This window comes from Fusarium redolens (assembly GCF_020744475.1).
Source record: "Fusarium redolens strain MPI-CAGE-AT-0023 chromosome Unknown BKA55scaffold_10, whole genome shotgun sequence".
NCBI classification, from domain to species: domain Eukaryota; kingdom Fungi; phylum Ascomycota; class Sordariomycetes; order Hypocreales; family Nectriaceae; genus Fusarium; species Fusarium redolens.
The window spans coordinates 381246-405468 of NW_025763673.1; the positions used below are offsets into that span (position 1 = coordinate 381246).

Consider the following 24223-nt stretch of genomic DNA (forward strand, 5'->3'; position numbering starts at 1 on the left):
CGACAGGTAACTCTTCCGCCTTCGAATTTGAGCCCTCATTCTCTTCCACTCCTCCCACCTCGATCACTTCCTCAACAGCCTCTGTCTCTTCAGCTGCTTGATGTGGCTCTGGAATAGCATCACCAGCCACTATAGCCTCGGCTAGTGTCATGAACTTCCTGTTGGGATTCGGTATCGCCTTTCTCTTCTTGCCTCTGCTCAACCGCCCGACTTCCTCCTCTAAACTGGCTACGCTTGAGCTTAGGGACGCGATCTTTAACTCTTGCGCTTCAAATCCTTTTGATATCACAGAATACCGTCTTCTTGTTCAAGGGCTCTTGTTCTTCCCCAGATCCCTGATATGGCGGCTGGTCTTTGGCGTATGATCAGAGTCGACTTGCCCGTCCCTATGGCCGTCTGATGCAGGCGTCGTTTCCGTCTTGTCTGGCTGAATCTCAGGATGCATAAGCGCTGTCCGTCGTGAAATCGGCCAGTTTCCAGTCACTCTCCAGCCCGAAAGGATGTTTTTCTTCATCATACCCACTTCCCTAGCTTTCGCATAAGCCTTAATGAAGTTAACCTTATCCACCGGCGCAGAATCAGTCATGCTTGTTAGTTTTTGGAGTTCTTTGCGGTAAGCAGCTTTGGAGGCATTGAACACGCCATTGTCAAGTGGCTGTAGGCCATGAGAGCAATGGGCTGGCAAGTAACAGCAATAGATGTTATTCAAAAAGCACGTAGCCATCCACTCATCCTGGATTTAGGGTCAGCAGCACTTTCGGTTCAGGAGGTTCAGGACAGGCAGATACTCACTGATACATGGCTTCGATAACCATCTAATATAATAAGCCTTGCATCGGACTCATCTTCCGGTTGTGTTTGGGAAGATAGACCTCTCTGAGCCACTCGATTGCGATATGGTTGTCTGTCCAGCCGTTATCGGACGTGATATAATACCAGTCGGCGATCTTGTTGAGCTCATCGATAAACCACTGTTGTTGAAGTTCTTTGCCTCTGAAGATAATCTCTGGTTTCAGAAGACGGCCAGTTGCCATGACGGCCTCGATAAAGCTAGTCCAAGTGCGGGACTGGGAGCCTTTGAGGAAGGCCTTCTTCCTGGGATCGCTACTGCCGACAACCAAAGAATTCAAGCCTAGATTCGCAGTAGATTAGCTAAAATCTTGGCCAAAACGACAGATACTCGCCAAATCCGGCCATTATACCGCCCTCATCAACGTTAACTGTGTTCTCGGGTTTGATCCAGCCATACTCTCTCTCCCGGATATCAAAGTACCAATTGACAGCGGTCGGGGTAAAGCAATTGAACCTCGACGCCTCCTGGCGTTTTCCTATCTTTGCCTTTATGGATGGATGACGTTTCATGAACCTGGCTAGCCAGTGTACACCGACAGGCTTTTCCCTTCCTTGTTGTCGTAAGAGGGCATTGACAGTGGCGCGAACTTGACTGTGAGAGGGAGCATAGCCTAAGGCCTCTTGCCGAAGTATCCATGCGACTAATCTAGACTCCTCAGGTTCGGATAACAGCTGGGCAGGTTGTGTGACCTCTAACCTTGACGGTAGGCCCCTTAATCGGTCCCCGAGAGTCGACCGAGGGATCTCACGTTTCTGGGCGGATTTGTTCTGCGAGAGGCCGTTATCCGTGACATCTAACATTGCTTCAGCAACTTCATCCTCTGTATAAGACACGCGTGGCATTTTTAAGGCGATTATTAGGGGCTGGCATCGGGAACATTGGAAGGAGCGTCGGGGAGGCTGGGTGTCAAAGGAGACGTTTTGACAAATTGTACATTAGTCCCGTGCGACCATACTGCATACGTAATCAAAAAAGCAATGTGGTGATATTAGACGGAACGAATTTCCCAATACAACAGACATTGTTCCCTGCTAATAACTTCAATTCTGATCAAATACCGTGTAAGTGAAAATGAGCATTTTGTATAGGGAAATTGTTTTTTTGCTTGCCGGTAGGTGGGTACTGCATGGTACATCACAGAGGCGCCCAAGGTTCTAAAAAAGCAAATGGAAACCATCATGTTACATAAACTCCAGGATACTAGCGTATACTCAATACAAAACAGGCCGTGATCACATAACCAAACCCCCAAACTCATTAGATCTTTCCAGCTGCATTATATGTAAAGTACTGGCTGATATCATTATCCTCACCACACTTCTGACACTTGTGAATAACAGGCTTGTTAACACCCGACCTAGGCGCAACAGCTCCAGTGATCGGCTTGTGAGACTCCGTATCACGATCGAGTTGCCGCTCAGTTCGGGGTTCAGTCTGATGAGTCAAATCCTCCTTATCGACAGGCTTCTCATCCCTGTTGCGAGATAGCGCTCCAGCGGTTCCAGCTCCAGCGGCAGCGGCACCCAGCCCCGCAGCGGTACCGTAGTGGTTATCCTTCTTCTGAGGTGTATCCACATGAGCTTGCTGGGTTGAACGGCTGGTGTCAACATCATCGTCGTACTTGACACCAGGGGGGGTACCAGATGCAAGAGTGTTGTACTTTCCAGCGTTGGCGTTTTCAGCAAGTGTAGAATGGTGAGTCGAGTGATGAGACTGGTTGTGAGATCCTGGGAAGGGCTCATGTCTAGAGCTATCGAACCCAGAGGCGGAAGTGCCACCCAGAGCGGACCCAGTACCAGTGGCTCTAGGCTGAGCTCGCTGAGAGCTGTCATTGCTTAGGTAGCGATCCTCATCGTGTTTCTTGCTCGAATCATGAGATGCAAGAGCCTTGGTGCCAAGACCAGCAGCAGTACCGGCAGCAAGTCCTGCGCCTCGGTGAGAGCCCTCGTGCTGATAATACTGAGAAGTTGGGTCTCTGGTAGAAGTTTGAGTGGGCTGAGTGCCTTGCGGCTCAAAACCTCTATTCGACTCAAGTCCATGCTGATCAGACTGGTGGTCACGGCCAGATCGAGAAGCCAAAGCACTGGCACTAAGTCCAGCTGCAGTATCAGCGGCGAGTCCCGCGCCTCGGTGAGATCCATGCTGCTGTCCAGCGGGGTCTTTGTGAGAGAAGTTGGCAGGCCGGTCTCGCTGAGCACTGTAGCCCTGTGTAGAGTCGAGAGCTGAAGGCTGGGTGGAGCCCGAGTGCTGATGACCGAAATGAGAAGCAAGTGCACCAGCACCTAGGCCAGCAGCGGTAACCTTGGCGAGGCCATGATCTCCGTGAGAACCCTGCTGCTGATAAGATTGAGCAGTCGGGTTTGTGGCAGAGCGGCTGGCTGGATCGTAGCTCTGGGCATCATAACCTGTGCTCGACTGAGGATCAGTGCGGCTATTGCCAGAGCGCTGACCATCGTGAGACGCAAGCGCTCCAGCTCCAAGACCAGCAGCGGCACCAGTAGCAAGTCCGGTGCCTCTGTGAGAGTCTTGCTGGTATGGCTGTTGCATAGCACCAGTAGTAGGCTGACTGCCCTGAGTGCTGTAATCTCTGGTAGAGCCGAGTCCAGCAGCAGGGTACTGAGTCGCGCCTCGAATAGCAGAAGGATTCTGGTGAGTACCAGTAGTTGAATCACGCTTCTTATCATCATGTCGATCCATGGTAGCAGCATAAGCACCACCGGATCCAGCGGCAGCTAGAGCAGGAGCAGCCTTAGAATGAGAATGTCTTTCCTTGTCAGCCTCCTGCTCAGCTTTTGCCTCTGTCTCAGTCTTATCCTTAGAGCCACGTCGGTGGAAGAGAGCGCCCAGTTTGCTCTCGTGCTCCTTCTTGGGTTCCTTGGCGTACTTGTCTTCCTTGGTCTCCTTGTGATGGTCCTTGTGATCCTTGCCCAGCAAAGGGAAAGATCTGCCCTTATGTTCCTCGGAATGAGTCTTTTCGGTGGTTTGATCCGCCTTGGTTGGTGTCTCATCGGCATGGCGTCTCTTGTTGAGCTCGTGGGCTCCAAGGGTGGCAGTTCTGCCAGCACCAGCACCAGCTACGCCCTCGTTGAAGTTGGAGTCAGATGTTTCTCGGTTCGGGTTCTCTTGAGCAAGTCGCTGGGTATCATGAGGATTGTTATTCGAGGATGACTGATCGCGATCATGGCGGTGTCGGAATGTGCCACTCTCGAGAGTGCCTGAAGTTCGAGTTGGCTGGGCCGCGCCTGAATGAACAGCTCGGTGGCGTGCGTTTTCATCTTCGGGGCTGCCATGACCGACGACAGAGTTGTGAACGCCTCCGCTGGGAATGTCTCCCCAGTGAGGATGCTCTGAGGTAGATGGTACAGTGGTGCTACTGGTGCCCTCCTTGGATGCGAGGTTGGTGGTATCTCCCAAGCCACCAGCGGCAGTGGACTCAGTAGTTCCGTTGAGAGGATCGTTGCGTCTCTCGGAGATGGGTTCTTGAGAAGGCTTGTAGGAAGTTGGGTCATTCTCGGTGAGTCCAACACCAGAATCCTTGTGCGCATGGCCGCGAGGTGCATTGTTATCGCCGTGAGTCCCTCCTCGAGGATCGTCAGCCTTGTGAAGCTTATTGTGTTCGTATCCCTTGGAGTAGCCTTCGTATGTTTCGCTAGGCTCCATATCTTCTGTTGTGAATGAGCCAGGTGGGCGCTTGGTATTGTCTGCTGTGGATCTGTCCTTGGACTCGCCAGAGTGTAGAATGTCTTTGACTTTGGCGCTTAGACTCATGGTGAATATCGTGTAGTTATTTTTATGGATTGGGTATCAAAAAGAAGATGATCGCTGTGTATTATTGTGCTTGTTGAGTCGTGACAAGAGCTTGTTACTTAGACCATCAATTGACGCTATCTCTTCCTCATATACCACTTCTCCAAGCTCCCCAAGCAAGTTCAGCCAAGTTACGTCGTCGACATCATTATGACCGCTATTGGAACTAACAGATCGTGTGGGGTGCAGCTAAATCTGTGATTGATGTCTAGGTTTCGAGTGAGACATCCCTGCCAATCTTACCAGCTTGGGCCAAAGGCAACGCCAGTTTCGTCATTCACATGCCCTAGCCCCCCAATAATATCAGGGCTGCGATCAATTCAATCTGGGGTGTCGATTAATTTGAAGCAGGGGTGGCACGGTGTGTTCTATGGGGTGTGCACGCTCACAAGGTTCACTGGTTGATCTTTTGTCCCCCAGATGTGTGATTGAATTGAATTGATCGCCAGCCTAGAAGGGATATTTGGATGGTCAAATCGCCTCTTGCCAGTAGCGGGCAGGCCTTACCCTATACTAATGACAGGGATACTTCGCATTTTTATTGGCGAACTCTCTCCTGTGAAAACTTTTTCTTAGCACTCGCTGTTAGCGCACTGCTAGGGCAGAAAGCTTTTGCAGGACAAAATGGCAGCAAAGGCAGCTGTGGGGCTAGCGGGGCCCTAACAGCTGCCTGAAGAAATGGATTCAGAGAGTTGACCTTTCGTCGTGACGAGTGTCTTCTGACGGAAGCCCCCCGATTTCAAGGATGACAAATTCAGAGGCTGGCAAACCATCCCCGCGATGCGTAAACTACATAACATTGCAGTCTGGCTTCGAAATTCATCTATCCACAGTGATCTATGGGAGGATCGAGTAAGCCTGCGGCTTGGGATCGATAACGACACCCGATGGAACTCTTGTGTCGCACTGGATGTGCTTAAAATGGATTGAAGGTCGGGTCATTCATAATGAGCAGCAGTAGTGAGTTGATTGGTTCTATCTTCTGTGTGGGGCATTCCATCCCACAGGTTTTACTTTAAATCACCCAGCTTGATTACTAAGGGCTGTTGTTCCTGAGGATCATTGAGACCATGCCCGGCCTGCAACATATGGGGGCGGCGGCGAAAAAGCCAAGAGGCTACTTTCTCCTTGGGGGGGTAGAGGACTCTACTAAGGGTAGCTCACTAATGAACGATCTGAGCAATGATTCTGATTGGCCAGACCCACTCGGCAGCTTCTAGCATTCATCGGGTTCCGGGTAATCCGCAGAGACGCTCATCAGCGTAACTGATCATATCTCCAACCTCATATCTTGTATCAAATATATCAAATGTCATTTCAAATCCAAGTTTTCCTATTTGTTTGATTTGAAATAAGATTTTGGGATATTTGATTGATTTGTTTGGCAATTTGTTTGATGGCATTTGATTTGTGGGCAGCGCTGCTGGCAATGCTGTATGCGTTGTCAGCTCGAATTGGCTCGCCAAATTTCTCGGTGATTGGAGAAAAGAAAAGGCAGAGGGTGGAGGCGAAAGAAGCATAATGTCGTTGGATTCCATCGGGTTAGGCGTCGATCCGTGAGGTAAACAAACTGGCACTGACGCGGTTTGATGTCGCTAGGACGGGACGTAAAAGTTAAGAAGCTACTTTCTCTTTAGCCAGTCTGACCGTGTTGCTGGGGGTAGCTCACTAATGGAAGTTTTAATGGATGACTTTCATTCGCTGGGGTCGCTAACCAGCCAGGTTCTGGGTAAGCTGTGAAAGCGCGGTTCATAGTCAGGCAGCATGGACCTTGGATCGCATATCACGTATCAAACATATCAAATGTTATTTCAAATCCAGGATTTTAAATTTGTTTGATTGAAATATGATTTTGGCATACTTGATTGATTTGTTTGGCAATTTGTTTCATTGGATTTGATCTGTGGGTTGCGCTAGGCCAAGCACCAAATGGCGTTCGGCGAAGTGGGGCGCTTCGGCTGTCGGCCAAACCCCGGCATGGCTGCTGTTGGATAGCGGCCAAAACTGAGTAGGGGTAGAACCTGAACCTGAACCTGAAGCCAACGATTCACCACCGGGCCATGACCTTCGAGGCCAAATGCCAACGATACGGTTCATCTAAGCTCCACAATCGGCCAATGCCCAAAATGCACAATTAACAGTTAATCATGATACTATCTCTCGAAATTTAGTGGAAATCTACCTCGGCTCTCCATCGCGATACCGCCAAACATCCTTTCTCTGATCCATAAACTAAGCCGCACAATGGCCAGAAAGAGAACGGGAAGGGGTCAGTCGCGCTTCGACCAGCTCTCACGCATTTTCAAGGCAAAGGCGATTACAGATAGTGCCTTAACCCAAAAGCAATCGAATTTCAGGGGCAAACGTAGCTTTCCTACCGACGTCAGCCCCCTTCTGGTGTTAGCGTCCTTAAATGCAACCGAGTCTGCCATTTCCCATTCTATGGTACAGAGGATAGACGAGCAGACTGAGGCTGCGCGCGATATGTCAATGCGAGGCGAGTCGACAGAGGTTGCCCAGCCCTCAAGATTCGGTCCTGACGTCACTTGCTTTGCGCTGAGGCACCATAACCTCAACGGTGGAGTTCAGTCGATGTTGAAGGGCGAGATAGAGGGCGGAATGGACCGCAAGCATTTAGGAAGCAAGAAACAACAAACGAATTTAGTTAAGCGAAAGGACCCAACCAAGCCAGAGGGTCCAGGGGAGCCAGTTAACGCAGGCAATACAGCTGAACTGGCTGAGTCCGAGGAGCAACGAGATGATGCAGAAGAGCCGAGATACGAAGTTGAAGAAATCATCAGTCACCGCATCAAAAACAAAACCGAGGTCGAGCTCGAGGCCAGATGGAATGGCTGCTCCAAGCCCACATATGTCGATGAGCGTACAATTCAAGAAGACTACCCACTTGTGCTCTACACTTACTGGGAACTCAGGGGCGGCCGCGAGGAAGCAACAGGAATAAATTTGTTTCACGTTTTTCAAATCCGCCGGTGGAAGGTCAAGGACGAGAAATTGCAATTACTGGTGCAGTGGGTTGGATACCCACCTAAGGATTCAACATGGGAGCTTGCTTGGAGGGTGGAGAAATTTGCGACAGAGATGCATGGGGCATATTTAAAGACCCACAGGGCTGCGAGATCTGTCTGGGAGAAGGAGGAAAGTAAGACGCGGATTTGAGGTATCTGCTGTTTGGTAGCCATGATCCTTGTGTAGATATCATACTTACATTAACGTAGTTCGTCACAAAGCGGGCCGCATCACCTGCCGGGCCACTTTTCTCAATTTCGTACACTCCAACTTCAACACGCGATTACTCCCACCACAATTATGTCAGATCTTAATATCGAGTCGTGTATTATTTTTGTAATGGATGTTAAGCGTAAAAATTCAAAATTAAGTATTCGATATTTTGTAAAGTAGTTTAGTATTTTATGAATAACCTTAACTTATAAGTTAGAATTATTGGAAGACCTTTAAAGACTGATATATATAGCAGTCGAATTTGACAATGGCTGAAGAGGATGCGATTGTTCAATACATATCGCAGCTGGATTCTAGAGGATTTTCACCTCGGAAAGCCGATGTGGAAGATATGGCAAATCTGCTACTACTCAAGCGTGATGAGCGACGCGTCGGGAAGTGCTGGACTGATCGCTTCATTGCGCGACAACCAAAACTCTGTACGCGTTTTTTCTCGCCCGCATGACTACCAAAGAGCCTTACAAGAAGATCCTGACGTGTTGAATGCATGGTTCCGCCTGGTTGCCAATATGCGCGCAAAATACGGCATACAGGACAGCGACTTGTACAACTTTGACGAAACGGGCTTTATGATGGGTATGATCCGTGCTAGGATGGTCGTCACGCGCTCGGATCGAATCAATAGACCAAAAGCTGTCCAGCCTGGCAATAGAGAATGGGTCACAGCGATTTGTGCTGTTGCGGCGGATGGACATACAGTGCCGCCTTTCCTCTGCGTTGCGGGCCGATTCCACCTTGCTGCCTGGTACTCTGGCGGTCAGATTCCGGGCACCTGGGTCATCAAGACGACTCCCAACGGCTGGACTGATCACGATACAGGTCTCGAGTGGCTTAAGCACTTTGATCAGCAAACAAAAGCGCGCCAGAAGGGCCAATATCGGATGCTTATGCTTGATGGGCATGAGAGCCATATAAACGCCGAGTTCAACGAATACTGTAAGGCCAACAAGATTATACCACTCTGCCTACCAAGCCATTCATCTCATTTAACTCAGCAGCTCGATGTCGGCGTTTTTGGCTCGTTGAAGAAGGCATACGGCAGCCAAATCTCGTTCCTTACCCGGGCTAGCATTACGCATATCACCAAGGACGACTTCTTCCCCGCGTTCAAGGCCGCTTTTGAGCTGGTCTTTACGGAAAAGACATCAAGAGTAGCTTTCAGGGGGCTGGCCTAGTTCCGTGGAATCCAGAAGCTGTGACTTCGAGACTTGATGTGAGATTACGGACGCCAACCCCTCCTGAGACCCCCGATGTTCTGGCCCTACCTTGGATCTCCCAGACGCCCCGGACTGCCACTGAAGCTCTTTCGCAGTCAACTCTGATCAAGGATCGGGTAAGCAAACATCAAGGAAGCTCTCCAACACCAATTCTGGCATCCGCGAGGCCAATGAGGCCCTTTCTAAGCGGCGGAGTGCCAAGAGAACACGATTACAAGATTCAGGACCTCTTACAGGTGAGAAGGCGAGCCAGCTTCTAGTGAAAAAGGGCGTAGTGGAGGAAGAAGGGCGTGATGAAGGTGCGGGAGGGGGCCTATCGAAGCGGCACCAGACGGGCGCGCGGCTCTGTGGCATCTGCCGCAAGAGTGGTCATAATGCAAGAACTTGTCCAGAGGCTGAAGATATAGATGAGGCATCGAATCATGGTATTTTGGATTCCATTGAGTGTGTTTTTGGGTAAGTTGTAGGGATTAGAAGTTGGGAGGTATAGAAAACTGGCCCGGCAGGTGATGTGGCCCGCTTAGTGATGAAATACGTTATAGGAAGTTAGTGGCATTGTACAATACCAAACAGTAGGACAGCAAATGTCGTCTGAGAATTGCAACTGGGCAAGCCCCCATCGATAAAAGTTAGGCCAGTTTGCTGGCTACGTCACACTTCACTTAAAAGGGCCTCAAGATCATTAGCATTGGATGGGTTGTAGCTTGCCAGGTCGTTCCCATGAGAGGAGTTCGGCCATCTATATCAGCGGCATTAACGGCAGGCCCCTTCTTCGAGGAGAAGTTCGACAATTTCAGGTAATCTTTCGCAGGCAGCCAAGTGCAAAACGGTTGTACCCGAAGGACGAGGAAATAAGGTTGCATCCGTTTGTTCCCCATACCCCCAAGAAAGATTGTAGGATTGAACCCCGTTCAAAAAGAGACCCCGTAATTGAGTACCAGTATTGTCGTCAAGGAATCGGCTAACAATTTCGAAGTGGCCCTGCACCATGAAGCTGACAGTGAAGGCGATTTCTAGGGCTTAGTCTCCTCCCTGTTGGAAAATCCGGGAATCCCCCTTATCTTCAGGATTCAGACTATTAGTCTGAAAGTCCTAGATGAAATCATCTAGAGATATGAACCCGAGAAGAACTCTCATCTCAATAATTAAAAACAACCAAGTTTCATAAAATATATTTTCACCCAGCACTACTGCGCAATATAAACAACAAGAACGAGAAGAGCCACTAGAATACATTTCTCCCACTAAGAAGACTACGCCCAAGATATGTCCTAGAATTTGCTCCATGATCACCGCGTGTAATGTAAGTGTGAGGTTGCTCCATTATTACTGAATTGCTGGCTGGGCCTGGCTGGGGCCGGCTACCTGTAATGGGTGACCTCGCCCATTGCGTCCAGACGGCCAGCCACCAGCATAAGCGTCTTGGTTCTTTGTAAAAGTGTAGCCTGGACGTGGTTGTGATTGGTCCCACGCTGTATGGTTTGCTGGAGTTACTGCTCCAGCTGAAAGAGGAACGGCTGGGTTCATATTGGAGCTAGTGCCAGCTTCAAATCCAGGAACTACACCACTCATAGATGTGATATAAACATCAGACAATGCAGATGGCCTCCGCTCAAATTGCAGACTGGAGGCCATCAGAGGATATTGAGAGGGATGATGACTGGCTAAGGGCTCCCCTCCATACAACATGGATCGCACCGGATGCGCGTAGGGACCCCAAGCAAGATCCACGTCCCCATGAGATGTGAGTTTCGAGCTTCCAGATGTCCATCCAACCGACAACGGCGGTACAGACGCGAAGGGTGAAGGTTGTGTGCTCATGGGTGATTCCGAAGGATACGTTTGCCACGTTGGATTCTGTTCTCCTGTGTTCGAAGTTGGGCTTTGGTCAGCATCTGCAAGCATCCAGTTGGAGAGATCCTGGTTTCTCATTCCAAAAGGGTTCTGATTCGTGGGAGATGCATACGAAGCTGTAGTTTACTGTTAATTAATATGGCCCGTAGCCGTAGACGGTTGACGAACCTCTCATTTCAGGCGGGAACCCTTCTGTCCTAGTGACTTCAATGGTCGTGGGAACTGCAATAGATGTTGGGTTTTTTGTTGATGGGCTAAATGGTGGCCTCAGTTTCCTTGGTTGCTTTACTGGATTGCTAATAGATGTAGCTGAGTTTCCTTTTACTTTAGCAGAAGATCTTGACGTTTTCTTTGCTCGTGAGTCGTAGGTAGATGTTTGGTCTACCGGGAAACAACTGCACTCCTTCCTCAAGCGAATACAGTTAATGCAACGACCTTGCACATCAGAGGATGACGTGATGCATCTGATTTTTCGGCGCCGGCAGTGACCTTGAGGGTATACGTTTAGATAGGTACACTCATCCATGGGAAAGTTGGAAGGCTATCACTTACCACAGGCCACCATAGTGCGACGATAACCTAGTTTGTTTCTCTTTTTCTCCCTTACTGTCCCCATTTGTTGCGGTTGCTCATCTGTTTTCGCAGGATGTAAAGGATCACCGGCTGGTGCTGAGAATGCTCCCTTTATACTCAGAACATGCTCTTGATTTGATAACCGAGGATCACGAACATTAAACATGCTCAAGGAAGAAAGCTGTTGGAAAGGAACGGTGTAGGAAGGCATAAAGCCTTGAGGTGGCATACCCATCTTAATGTTGACAAGGGGTAGTGGTGGATATTGATAAGAAATAACGCTAACCATGGGAATAGAAGCTGACGAGGTATTCTCCCATAGATTACCCATACTAGACAGGAAGGGCTTCGACTGAGCTGGCGACGGGATCGCGATGGCCATGGAGGGGATGTTGCAACCTTGGATGCTGATGATGAGTTGACTAAGTAAACTCACGCTCCCGACGGCATACGAAAAAAGCGAAAAGCTGGAAGAGGATGGTAAAGTCGAGCCGAATCGAGCCAGGTAAAATTTCTCGCAGGCTCTCAAGAGATTTTGTACAACCTGATAAGATGGTGATGTGTATTGGGCGGGGGCTGGAGAGAAGCACTCGTACCCTATCGTTCCAGTGTGTAAGACAGAGTGGTGTGTACCGAAATGACTGGCCAAGGAGGGGACAGAAGGAACATGTCTGAAATGGTGCTTAGGCTGGCTTCGGCCTCCAGTCAAAATGCCCACGTTAGTGAGAGCACTCTTTTGTGACAGAGACAAAAGATTGATGTCTTACTTTATTCCACTTTTTCGTCAACAGAGAATGGTCACCAGCAAGCCGGTTGTGGGTCCTTGCACCACTGATCTCAGCTGAGTCGTGCCATAGCAATACCTATTAATCGGGCGCGTCACGAATACTGTATTTTCGTTGTACGCCTCATGTGCAGTTGTCGTTCCCTCTCCTCTCAGCTTGTCGATACCTGCATGTTGATCAGAATCGTTAAGCCGATTTATTCTAAGCTCGCATACTAAAATGATATGACAAAAGTCTGACAACACCAACCCCACATCCAACCTCCCTGATTACAACACCAATTAAACACTCAGCGATATCATCACGAATAGTTAATTAAATTTAATAAAAAGTATATCAATTAATTCCCCTGAATCAGCGCTTTAATATTTTATATACCATCCTTGTGCGCGAATGACAGCGCGAAGGCGGTTTTTCACGGAAGTCGTCAGCTTCAAAATTAGGTGGCTTGGCAAGGCTGCCCACGCCTCTTGCAACCATCTGATCAACTGAGCTCTATCGGACTTGTTGTTCTTCAATCTGATAAATTCGGGATGCATCCGTCGAAGCTTGGCTTTTAGAGCTTTCTATACGTGTTCTATGGGGTTTAAATCAGGGGAATGAGACGGCCAATTAATGGGTTTTATCCCATGAAGAAGCAGCCAATCTATTGACGGTTGAGCTGTATGAATCCGGGCGTTGTCTTGTTGAAATAGGTTAAATTCATCGAGGAAAGGGAGGAGACCTTCTGTAAGGGCTTTGCGATAAGACCAGCTGGAATAACCTCCTTTTTTGCCCGTCTTATCCCTTATCATCGGTATAAGATATGACTGTTTATTGCGAGCAATTCCTCCCCAGAATATGAGGGAAATAGTCGGTTTAATATGCTGCTGGACGTTAACTAGGTCTATACGATACTTCTCATCAGGTCGGCGAAAGACCCAGCCGTCGGGGTTGTTCGGGGCGTTTGAAACCGTGACCTCGTCGGTAAAGCAGATCTGTGAGAAAGTCAGCGTTGAAAAGGGTGTCATTTTGAGGCCAATTATGAGGATATATTCGTCGATATGACGAATCCAAAACGGGCATATTGTAGCCTTGCTTTTGCATCGTCTTTTGACAGTTTGATCCTCTTTTTTGACCTCCATTTGCATCACCAATACCTTTGTAATTGACGATGTACCGTCCGGGTTGACACTTCAACACCAAGCTCCAATAACGCCTCATTCCACGTAATTGAGCGATTTCTTTTAATAAATGGCTGGATAGATATAACCTCCCGAGCGCTAAGTTTCTGGGGACGCCTAGAATGTGGTTTTGAGACGTTATTGTGGTTCTCTTTCCAGCGTTTAACTGTCCGGGAGATAGTCCCGGGATCCGTTGAGTAGGAGGCTGCAACCTGTCTCATTGATTTGCCGGCGTATACCTCCGCGACCATGGCTGCTCTTTGCTCAGGAGTAAATTCATGGTTTCTTTGGCGATTTCCGCTTATTTCAGTACCAAAATCGCGTTGTTTAGAAGCCATTGAGTATATAAGTCTTGTTGTTAAAGTAATTGAGGTCGTTTGGTGATACTGACCAAAGCGGGGTAGACGCGTTGGTGTTGTCAGACTTTTGGCACGTGATTGTAGCTGTAGTCTGTGAATTCTTGGCCCGATTTAGTGAAGGAAAAAGCAACGGTGGGCTTGATGACGCCCGGTGGAACCAACAGCTTCGTTTGTGCCAGCGCCACCAGGACTACTGGAAGATAATAGGATCAAGTGATTCTCTTCTTCTTAGTTGCTCTTCAGTTACCGCGAGATTTCTGGATAGACGGGGCTTACTTTGAAATGTCTCAGTTTGGTGAGCCACGCCAACCCCGCCTAGAGTCCGAAATGAGTGACAAGTCGCGTCAACATCCTAGCTGGGGCTGGCAGCGGCCAAATTGTGGGTAAGGAAAACGGTCGACCAGCCCGCAAAGTCACCCTAATCAGCTAATAGCTTCTAAATAAGGTTCAGCCCCAAAACACTGTGCGCTGTGACCGAGGAGCTCACTTCTTGAATCGCTTAATTTGTGCAGAGATAGTCTCCTCATTCGAAGTCGATTTGTATACCCCTGTCGCTGATGCTCCCCTGCTTGCTCTAGCAGCTTGAGATTTAGAAGGGAACTCGCTTAGCGAATGTTTTAGGCTAAGTCAGAGCTCGAGGCGGGGAGCCGGCCCCGGATCGATCGCAGAACCCCTTTCCTTGGCAGCCCCCACCGGCAGCATGACCTTGACAGGATGTCAAGACCGGTACTGTACTAGCTTAGCAGCCCGTGCGGACCCTGAGCAGTGAAGCAATGAAGCGAGAACACATCTACGGCTACAGTGGGGTCGCAAAAGTTACGACACATTCCCGGGTACTCCGCTTTCCCTTCTACATCTTCATCATCACAACAGTCAATACCAATCTTCAATTCTATATTTATCAATTTAAGTCCAAATGGTATTGCAAATACATCATTCTCCTTACAAAAGAATAAAGATTTATTAGATGTATAATCCGGGTCGTTCCGCCGTTGAAATTAGTTAAGAACTCGGCATGAGTCGACATGCAATCTATGGCATCATTTGTTGGTATCTAGCGCAACAGAGTGCCCAAGATCAACCGCAATTAGGGCGACTAACAGCCATCGGGCCAAGGGAATTAAGACGAATAAAGTTAATTATTGCAAGGGATCCTCATATTTAGCTATGGGATTTACTTTAACAGGCACAGTTAACTTGCCATAAGCATACTAATCTGACACTTAAAAAACGCTGAAATTATGCATTGTCAGTCAATTTTACGGCCTTTCCTTAGTAATGAAGCAGCGGCATAATGACTACAGTTTGCAAGACTATATATTAATAAGTCTTTAGAGTTTTGGAAAAAATGGAATTTTTCTGATGAAGTTATCGTCGCCTGCGGCGGGGGCCAATGCCGAAGTTGGGTCTTCTGTAGAAGGGTGAAATTTCAAACTGCAATTGAGTAATGACTAATTATTATTAGAAAGAGAGACTTTGCAGGGAAAATATATAGACTCGAATTACTCTAACGCGCCATTTGCAGATATTTTTCTCTGCATTTAACTATTACAGAAAGCTTCCCATTGTGCCCCTTGACGGCGACCCTGAAGCTGAATGTGGCGGCGTAACAGCCCGAGCTCTGTTGGAAGCATTTGAGCAGCACCTTTATCGCCTTATTACCAGAAATACCGTTTTTCAGCACGATAATTCAAGCCTTTTCTGTAGTCATCTAATTGGCAGTTGGCTTCTAATCTTCCTTCGAAACCAGCATGCGATGTCAACCTGGTGGCCTGCGTATAGCCCTGATTTAAACCCTATTGAAAATCTATGGTATATCTTAAAAGAGAGGATTTGCAATAAGTATCCAGAACTTATATACTTCCTACGCAATTAGGAAGCTTTAGAAGCTTTAATTAATGCCGCAACTGAAGTCTGGGAAGAAATTGAGCCTAAGGTGCTTGAAAACCTGATCTCATTAATAAATCGAAGATTACAGGCAGTCATCGATAACGACAGATGGTATATAAAGCATTAATATATATTTTTGGAATCTCCTTTAAAAATGCTACAGGCTGATATATTAAACTTCTCTGTTGAAGGTTAATTGATCTTGCAATTAAATGTTGGAAATAAATCATCAGTTCGGTGAGGGTAGATGTACCCGGGGAAAACCGGCGATGTGTTGTAACTTTTGCGACCCCACTGTAGGACGTGCACTTATGGGCACCATCTGGTGGCCCTGGCTGTCGTGGGACGAGAGATTCGGAACAGCGTAAGGAAGGGAGGCAGTCATCAAGAAGAGAACCCCATGGATGTCGACGGAAAAGAGGGGAAATGATTGAGAGTCTGTATCAGGCAGCCATAGATAGTCCGGTAGTCGAGTCGGCTTCGTGCAGGCACTGCCACCAACACTCTCAACAGTGGGCGCATCGAAACACCAGGTCACGTTTTATGCTGGCACGCACCATTAAAATTCTAGGTCAAGAATCTGAACACCCCCACCCTAAACCAACTGAATTCATTTGGATGCGATAAATTCGCATATAAAGAAATATATTAATTGACGGTCAATTTTGGTGTTTTATATATCATTTTGAAGCCCTGATTTTTCTCTTTAATATTTGGTATACCATCCGCGTGTGCGAATGCAGGCGTCAATCCGATGCGGAAGAGAGTCGATAAGGGCGTTAATCTGATCGGTTGTAATTGCTGCCCACGCCAACTTAACGCATCTTATCAGTTCTGACTTATTGAACTCGTTATTTTTCATGAGCTCTAGATGAGGGAATATTGTGTATATGACTTAAGTCGGAGTTTCCCTTAGGGCTCTCTTTCCCTCCTCATAAACAAACATTTTATACAAGTTACACTCGATCTCATCCGTGTTTATGTCCTGATATAGTTATAGTAAGACATTAAAATCTGGAGGTGAATAGATCTATAGAGCAATGGTTTATATAAGGGGCAAAAGTGATGACTGGTCTGTACTTGCAAGTCAGATAGCAATGTCTCAGTTGGAATAGACGAAATCTTCAACGATGATTGGCGAACTTGCTACAGGAGGGTCGGAGATGAAGGTCAATGCTTTTGTGGATCGGTTAACGTTCTATCCAATTGACGGCAGACAGCGAAAGAGAACCGGAAGAGAGACAAAAATCCAGGGTGATGCCCTGGTGAAGATTGCAGCTGGATGCTCGTATGACACCTCATTTTTTTTTCAGCATGAAAGAAATGAAAGACCCTGAAGCAAGCCATCATGATTGGACGGGCTCCTTGAGAAGGGAGCAAAAGCAAATAAAAGCCTCGTTGCGCCACTGACAAAGGAAAAAAAAAAAGAACACCTGCCCATAAGAGGTAGGAAGGTCCCAAGGCTAGGTTACGCCACAGACAGTGCAATCAAAAGATAATCTGTTATATCTGCGGCTTAAGCCATCGCCGGTAATACGAAGTTATCTAGCTGTCTTATCCCGACAGATTGGGTCAACCAAGGGCTAATTGCAGCAAGAACGGCAATTTGCCTTTCTGGGGCTGAACTAGTGCGCACCGAGGTCCCCCGCCAATGCTGGCCATTCTGAGACTTACATTACTCAAAATCTGGTGGGCTCGGAACTTTGGAAAGGGTGATAGGCAACCACCAGGTTGATGAGGGGCGGAATGAAACCCAAGGGTGCACTGTATTGCCTGTCATGACAGGACATTGGCAGGGTATTAAAATTGGAGCCTTGAACAAGACCGCTAAGGAAGGGGCAAGTAAAAGGTCGAGAAGAGTCCATTGTCACGCATCAGGAGACCGTCAAGTAGTGGTCCCCTGGCAAGTTTACTCGCTAGCCATCGCTGATCTCGATGAAGCTGGCCTTACAAGGATGAATACACGGACCTCAAGTCCGAGTAACAGTGGGATAGCTTGCCACTAGCGGACTTGCAGGGGTAATGGCCCATTATCTACCAACACGCCCTGACTGTCTAGACTTTAATACTGCTTGTTTTCTCCCCTTCCGGCCCTAGCTACTCTACTAGGGGCGTTCGGCAGGCGTCAAGCACCAGTGATAGGTGGAAGGTTACCACGGATCCCGAATCTATTCCCGAGGAACAATGACCAGTCATTATTCTGTCCTGCCTCAGGCATCTTTGTTAATTTATTGGCTCCGCGGAGAAGGTCGTTTCACCTCCCGTTTCTTCCGAGACAAGGATTGGTAGTCGGGGCTGATACCCGATGGAGCCCACTCATCTTGTTGTCTCTGTTTGCTGGATATACTATTGGTCACTGTCTAACGCACGGGCCCTTTAGGATCTATCCCGCGGAAGGTCCCGCGAGATGTCACACATAGGCCGCAGGCTCAAATCAGATTATTCTCAGCCAGGACATTCTATTGATTAAAAGATCTACCAAGGTTCACGGCTTCTTCCGGCTATCCTCATGGCCATTACTCCTTCCAGCCAGACCGCACAGCCTAAACAACTAGTTTAGTTGTGGCGTATATCCAGTATAAGCCTTGGTCGAGATCGGATTCGGCACTAAAATATTGCCACCGCTTCTTTCAAACCCCATTTCCAACGACTCGGATCCACCGTGGACCAACACATATTGTTTTGGATAAGTTATTCGTGAACTTTCGCTTGCCTGTGGCTCTGCCCAAGACAGCTTGTGGCTTCATACTGTGAAGCCTGCTTTAGATGATGGACGGATGACCTAGCTTTTAAGTTGTGATTTCCTCTCTCTTTTAGGGTATTGCAAACCATGGGCGCCCAGACACTATCTACACTATCGCCTCTACTGGTGTGTCTCGTCTTGATATAACGGTGATACCTGCCTGTCGCTGTGAGATACTAAGGCTACCCTTGGCCGCTGTATTTACTTGTACTAATGTAGAAGTAAAGATATTCATATATATCTTAATATTTGCGACACTTTAGTGATACTATTAACGGAAGATTACAGAGTTAAGCCAGAGTTACATAAAACATAGCATGCCTCCCGCCTCAACAAGAAGTCGATCAACTAGCTTCTCCCACCAAGGCTCTCTTTCTCGGATTGAATAAGGTAGATTTTTGGCTGAAGGCCATATCGGTTTCCACTCCCAGGTTCGCTTCAGCGCTTCGTAGATGGGAGGGACAGTCTAAAGGAAGTCAATCATGATTCTCGTTACAAGTCAACGTAGGATAGAAAAGAATCTTGTGAGATGTACTAAAAGACCAGACTTACACTTCTGACCGGCACTTGAAGTACCCTCTCAAACCAGTCTTGCGCGACTCCTTTGTTCTTCGCGGACAATAAACCGAGTAGGAATACAGGCAGAATAGGCGCATTTGCAGTGAAATGAAGGCCAGATGCCGGGACTGCTTGGATGCATTTAGCTAAGGCTTCCAAATGCCTGCTCACACATGGGTGACTAGGGGGATACCTACCAACTGGTTAGCCATAACTATCTGAAAGAATGGTTTATCCACAATCATCCATACCTCTGCACTCGACATCGAAGATAGATGATCGCGGTGAGAAGCCAAGCATAAGCTGTCCGTTCGATCATCTTCGTAGTGGGGCCAATAAAAGGCTCGGTCGACCCGGTGGATTTTAGCTCATACAAAAGTTGGAGTAATTTCTTTGCTGTTATGGGTACCACAATGCTTTGATCATCCTGATGCAACCTTGTTGCACAGTAATTAATCTGACTCATGATATGCAGCAATTTTGGCGAAGCACCACATCCTCCATGGATCGTCCAGACTTCCTCAGATGCAGTGATCGGAATGGTCTGGTCTGGTCTGGTCTGGGGGTCCAGACCAGACCAGACCAGCTGCTTACATAATAACCGGTCTGGTAGACCGGTTAGACCAACAAGACCGCCAAGAATGAGGCTGTCAGGGTTCCACCTGACAGGTCACGTGTACGCTCGGATAAATACGGTATTGTCGCTCAAGGGCAGAACGTTTTCTGCTCCCTGAGCCGACCTCTTCGTCAATACACGCTATGCTTGCTGCAAAGCCTCTGGCCCCGTGACAGTTGAAGTAGTGGAAGGAAGAAAGGAAATGTGTTTTACGAATAGCTATCAACCCATTCATTATCATTCTCACTATCCTCGCTATCACTGTCATCCTCAACCTGGGGCTTTCCATACCAAGCCCGGAGACACTCACAAGCTTCTATGATATCTGCTTTCAGCCTACCACGGCGATCAACTATAGTAAGCTTTGCGCTACTAAAAAGGCGTTCGCACTCATCTGACATGGGTGAGATCGCAAACAGATCCAGAGCGAAGCGAGCGAGATCTCTCTGGGAGTCATAACGAGATAGCCAGTACGCAATGGCGTCATCGTAACCTGCCTCGTCGTCATGGAGCCTGTCGGTAGAAATATATTGTTCATACAAATCTGTTGTGGAGACCGGAGCGTCTGTTCGAATACGCTTATGTTCCCGCTGGCGATCAAATGCTGGGTCAGGAGCTCTCTCCTTCCTGGCCGGTGGTGGCAGCATCTCAACAGGGTGTCTTCCCTTATACTCTGTCTCCCAGAGATGCTTCACCGCTGATTGTGCGTTATCAAACCACCTCTTCTTCTCTTCGTCGCCGTGAAGAACCCACTCTTGCCTGAACCACGCCCACTTGCGATATGGATCGAGGATTTGAGCCGCATAGTATGCCGGTGGAAGGTCAGTATCTTCAGGGAATCGATTCTGCCAATTTAGCTGCTGGTTGCTGTAGTACTCGGCGCATTTTGACCACGCGGCATCTGCGCAGCTTTGAAGGTACTTCCATGTAAAGTTATTATCGTCCTCAGTGTGGATGTCGTGGTAGTGATCCTTCGTCTCGCTTACCTCTCGAAGAAGGCAGTCCAAAGTTGAAAACCAGTCAGCAAGTGACGTCTTCTTACCTTCAGAAAGCAAAGTTGCAGCGTAGAAGTCTTTTAGAGCGAGTTCAATCTTTTCAAGCTCGAACCAGTGCTGTCCATCAAGTTTAAAGTTCGCAATCCCTTGAGAGCCTTTCCCAGGTACATGGCGAGCTGAGAAGATCTCTAAGCGTTCCCGAACATTCAATGCCCGTGTAATTGAATGAAACCATGAATTCCAGCGTGTCGAGTTGTTCTGGATAAGCTCGAGCCCGTCGAATTCAGAGAGATCTCCGCCGATAATGATTGCAGCAAACTCCTCACGGCGTTGTGGAGTAAGCCTAATGTATCGTACGAGGTTGTGAAGCCGACCTAAACATCCAAATTTTTTCCAGAGCTCTTCCACCTTCACATAGTCTCCGCGTTGATAGTGCTTTTCAAGCTTTGCTAGATACTTCTCACAGTTCCGACCCATGAGAAACGCCTGGCAGCAGAGGTTGACAATGTGGCCCAAGCAGCGAAGTCGGCGATGGCGACGTTGTTTCGAGTCCATCCATGGGCAGAGCTCCTTGAGTATGAATCCAACAGCGGTATCATTTGACGAGGCATTATCCAGCATGAAATATCCAATCTCATCTCCGCCAATATCATATTCTTTTAGCAATTCAAGAACAACTGATCCAAGATTCTCGCCAGTGTGTTCGCCGTACACACGTCGTATACCCAAAACGGTAGTTCGTCGCTTGCCAGTAGTGTCAATCCACATGGCGATGACACCTAGAATAGCGTAAGGGTTTGGCGAAGTCCAGAGATCAAAGGAGATGGAGATTCTACTCCGCGAGCGCTGGAGGTCCTCTCTGAGCCGCTGCTTCTTCGACAGAAAGGCGTCCATAACCCAACTTCGAATAGTTTTCGCTGCCTTTGGAAGGTGGTTGAGAAGTGCCGGATTCAAAAAGAAGAGTAGTTCTCGGAAATACCGATTTTCTAGTTGAAAGAAAGCAATATGGCAGTACACAATCCAACGAATTAGAAGCTCTTTGAACTTCTCCATTGAGTCTTTCCAGAAGAAGGTATTAGTAGCAGCCGCGCTCTTCTGCTGATCCAGTACAGACTTCCGTGTCGAACTATGTTTCTTGATACCACTCTGGGGATCAATCTGGTGCTTCTGTTCTAGGTGATTTCTGACCTTAGAAGTGCCATTGATAACAAACAATTCTTGCTTGTTCTTTCCAGCCGTGCACTCGTGACAGTAATACACCTCTTTCTTATCGCTACCTCGAATGTATTGGAGGCCATACTTCCAGATGTGTGATGAACCTAGACGAAATCCCTTCTTTGTAATTGTCGCGCGTTTCACGTAGGTGATACGGTCCTGTACGAACTCATCCGGAGGTTCGTGATATCGAACAGGGGCTGGTGATAGAGTAGGGGTGGGTGACGACGTAGGGACAGGAGATGGTGTAAGAGACGTTGAATTTGGTACCATTATAGTCAATGGAGACGGTAAGGGTGGAGCTGATGACTCCATAACAATAGCATACAAGCAGGTTGTTATGGACTTGATTGTTTTATGTGAGTGGAAAACTCAAGCTGTTCTCAGGGGCTCATAATTTCATTCCGTACTCAATGTTCTAACTGCATTAGTCTAAGATTCAGCCACCCCGATCTATTTATAGCCAGACCGGTCCAGACCATTAAGACCGGTCCGACCATGGTCTTGAGAAATCCTCAGACCAGACCAAGTCTTGGCGGTCTAGACCAGACCAAGACCAAGTCAGACCAGACCATTCCGATCACTGCTCAGATGAAGCCTGTAGCAACCAGCTAAATCGACGACTTTCCTCCACTGGAACAAAATTTTCTGACGGTGGCAGTTTCGACATAACCTGCGCAAGGATAATTCCTCGCGCAACCAAGACGCCCTGGGAAATGCGAAGGCTTGTCGGCTGGGAGCGCTGATGGCTCGTTGGTGAGGTTCCCATTGGGTTTGTCGGGTAGGTGTCGTGAGGACTCGTGAATTGAGAGGTTTTTTGCCTCGTCGGTTGGAACTCTCCAAAGCCTATCGGCAAGGTATCTTTCAGACTCTTCGGAATTTTCTGATTCCAGCATTCTTCCTCCCAGAACCAGGGTTTTTGCCCCATCTTATCAAGGTGCTTCTCCGCCAGTCTTAACCCCTGATACCATGCGGGCTCAAAGGGAGCTTTCATTCGATGCTCGATCCGGAGAGTCTAATCCGTTAGTTTATATAATTTATACCGGAGGATGTTTCATTACTTACGTCTATAGTCGATAGAACTATCAACAACGATATGATCTCGCGGGATGATCCGTCTTGCTTGCAGTCGAGGAGGGTGCGAAGGTAGGCAACGGCGCGCTTGTGTAGTTGGATAGCTCGATAGCCGAATCCGTGGTTGCGGATCACTCGATCCTCATTTCCTTTGTCGGGGACATGGTCATGAAGATGCACGGCAGCAAGGCACAGGATAGCCCATCGGATTCCCGGACTATTTTGGAATATAACAAAATCAAGCCATGGGTTCGTCTCAGGGATAAGACTCTTACCAGTGCAGACAGCAAACCAATCTAATGGAAAATAAAGCGTTAGAAGTACGGAACAAACTCTCAGTTGTCCATCGCGAGAACAGGCGCTTTGAATGCAATAAACAATGTATGACGTACAGAAGGCCAACAAGATTCGATCTGATGGCTTTTGAACTGCCGTATTCCAACTGGCTGGCATGGCTCGTTGAGGGTATATGAGGACATGTGCTTTTCCTCCCGAGTTGGGATGGGCGCGTTTGAACTTGATAAAGCTGTTGATTTCGCTACCCATCGGTACAGCGAACTTTTTCTTTCCGAATACGACAACATTGTCGCTGTATTTAAAGGCGCTAAGCACAGACTCTTCTAATGCTTCTAGCTCGAGTACTGGCATTGCCTGCAAGTCAGCATGTGGCTTATCCTCCGATATGGTAGCCGGATTGCTCGGGTCAGTCTGTATACCAGGGTTCGGTAACAATAAGATAGAACTCAAGTTGATGGAGTCTACTTCAGGATTTGCTTGAGAGATCTTGGGCTTCTTTTCACTTTCGTCATACAGACAATCGCTAGCCGGCCTGCGTTTGGCTGAAGAGGCGGTGGTCGGGTTCACATTCTGAGTAGTCAACTCCTGAAGCGGAGCTTTGCATTCCCCGAATCCTTGATCTGAATGAGTAAACTAGCCTTCCGGTAAGGGCAATAGCTATGCCACCAATAGGTGTAATCATGAGAAGTAGCAAGAAGGTGTAGCATATTAACTTACCGCCGGGCTCTAGCGAAGCTGGAGGCAAGGAAGGGGGCTCGTGGACAGTATGCGGAGGATAAACCTGGTAAAGGGACTCCATTGTAGATGTTTAAAACATGTGTTGGCCAGTTTTGGTCAATGATGGAGCGGCTAGAAGACAATGAGAAATGCAACGAGAAATGCAACGAGGGAGGGACTGATGGTTTGCTTAATACTGTATAGCGCTGGCAGATAGCCATATTAAAAGTGGTTTGGATGAGGCGC

At 48.0% G+C, this 24223-nt stretch overlaps 6 protein-coding genes across 6 annotated transcripts; 1 reads left to right on the plus strand and 5 right to left on the minus strand.

Annotated features, from left to right (window-relative positions):
* Nucleotides 1–2110: 2110 nt before the first annotated feature.
* Nucleotides 2111–4621, minus strand: BKA55DRAFT_514012 (uncharacterized protein; the record flags this gene model as incomplete). The annotated part of the gene is made up of 3 exons (XM_046187945.1): nt 2111–2871; nt 3052–3321; nt 3406–4621. The coding sequence occupies 3 exons, from the start codon at nt 4619–4621 to the stop codon at nt 2111–2113; spliced, it is 2247 nt and encodes a 748-aa protein (XP_046047917.1).
* Nucleotides 4622–6698: 2077 nt separating this feature from the next.
* BKA55DRAFT_571482 (uncharacterized protein) lies at nt 6699–8008 on the plus strand. Its single transcript, XM_046193073.1, has one exon. The coding sequence runs from the start codon at nt 6905–6907 to the stop codon at nt 7835–7837; it is 933 nt and encodes a 310-aa protein (XP_046047918.1). The 5' UTR covers nt 6699–6904; the 3' UTR covers nt 7838–8008.
* Nucleotides 8009–10464: 2456 nt separating this feature from the next.
* Nucleotides 10465–12342, minus strand: BKA55DRAFT_702009 (uncharacterized protein; the record flags this gene model as incomplete). Its single annotated transcript, XM_046200612.1, has 3 exons — nt 11545–12342; nt 11161–11214; nt 10465–11033 (listed from the first exon to the last, which is right to left on the minus strand). Exons 1-3 carry the CDS (start codon nt 11945–11947, stop codon nt 10465–10467), a joined length of 1026 nt encoding a protein of 341 aa, XP_046047919.1. The 5' UTR covers nt 11948–12342.
* A 4013-nt stretch (nt 12343–16355) lies between these two features.
* Nucleotides 16356–16756, minus strand: BKA55DRAFT_571487 (uncharacterized protein). Its single transcript, XM_046193074.1, has one exon. It carries the CDS (start codon nt 16622–16624, stop codon nt 16469–16471), a length of 156 nt encoding a protein of 51 aa, XP_046047920.1. The 5' UTR covers nt 16625–16756; the 3' UTR covers nt 16356–16468.
* Nucleotides 16757–18609: 1853 nt separating this feature from the next.
* BKA55DRAFT_64539 (uncharacterized protein) lies at nt 18610–19594 on the minus strand. The gene is made up of 3 exons (XM_046197201.1): nt 19315–19594; nt 19058–19256; nt 18610–18971 (listed from the first exon to the last, which is right to left on the minus strand). The coding sequence occupies exons 1-3, from the start codon at nt 19527–19529 to the stop codon at nt 18807–18809; spliced, it is 579 nt and encodes a 192-aa protein (XP_046047921.1). The 5' UTR covers nt 19530–19594; the 3' UTR covers nt 18610–18806.
* Nucleotides 19595–22462: 2868 nt separating this feature from the next.
* On the minus strand, nt 22463–23683 carry BKA55DRAFT_571495 (uncharacterized protein; the record flags this gene model as incomplete). Its single annotated transcript, XM_046193075.1, has 3 exons — nt 23356–23683; nt 22955–23259; nt 22463–22904 (listed from the first exon to the last, which is right to left on the minus strand). Coding segments are annotated over exons 1-3 (965 nt in total), but the record flags the coding sequence as incomplete, so codon positions are not given.
* Between the last annotated feature and the right edge of the window lie 540 nt (nt 23684–24223).

Excerpts from the sequence above, each read along its gene's own strand:
- BKA55DRAFT_571482 (XM_046193073.1), top strand. The coding sequence starts at position 6,905 with ATGGCCAGAAAGAGAACGGGAAGGGGTCAGTCGCGCTTCGACCAGCTC.
- BKA55DRAFT_571487 (XM_046193074.1), bottom strand. The coding sequence starts at position 16,624 with ATGAAAAATAACGAGTTCAATAAGTCAGAACTGATAAGATGCGTTAAG.
- BKA55DRAFT_64539 (XM_046197201.1), bottom strand. The coding sequence starts at position 19,529 with ATGAGTCAGATTAATTACTGTGCAACAAGGTTGCATCAGGATGATCAA. Across the intron at positions 19,257-19,314 it reads CTTCGATGTCGAGTGCAGAG|GTATCCCCCTAGTCACCCAT; the intron begins GTATGGATGATT and ends ACCAGTTGGTAG. Across the intron at positions 18,972-19,057 it reads TTCAAGTGCCGGTCAGAAGT|ACTGTCCCTCCCATCTACGA; the intron begins GTAAGTCTGGTC and ends GACTTCCTTTAG.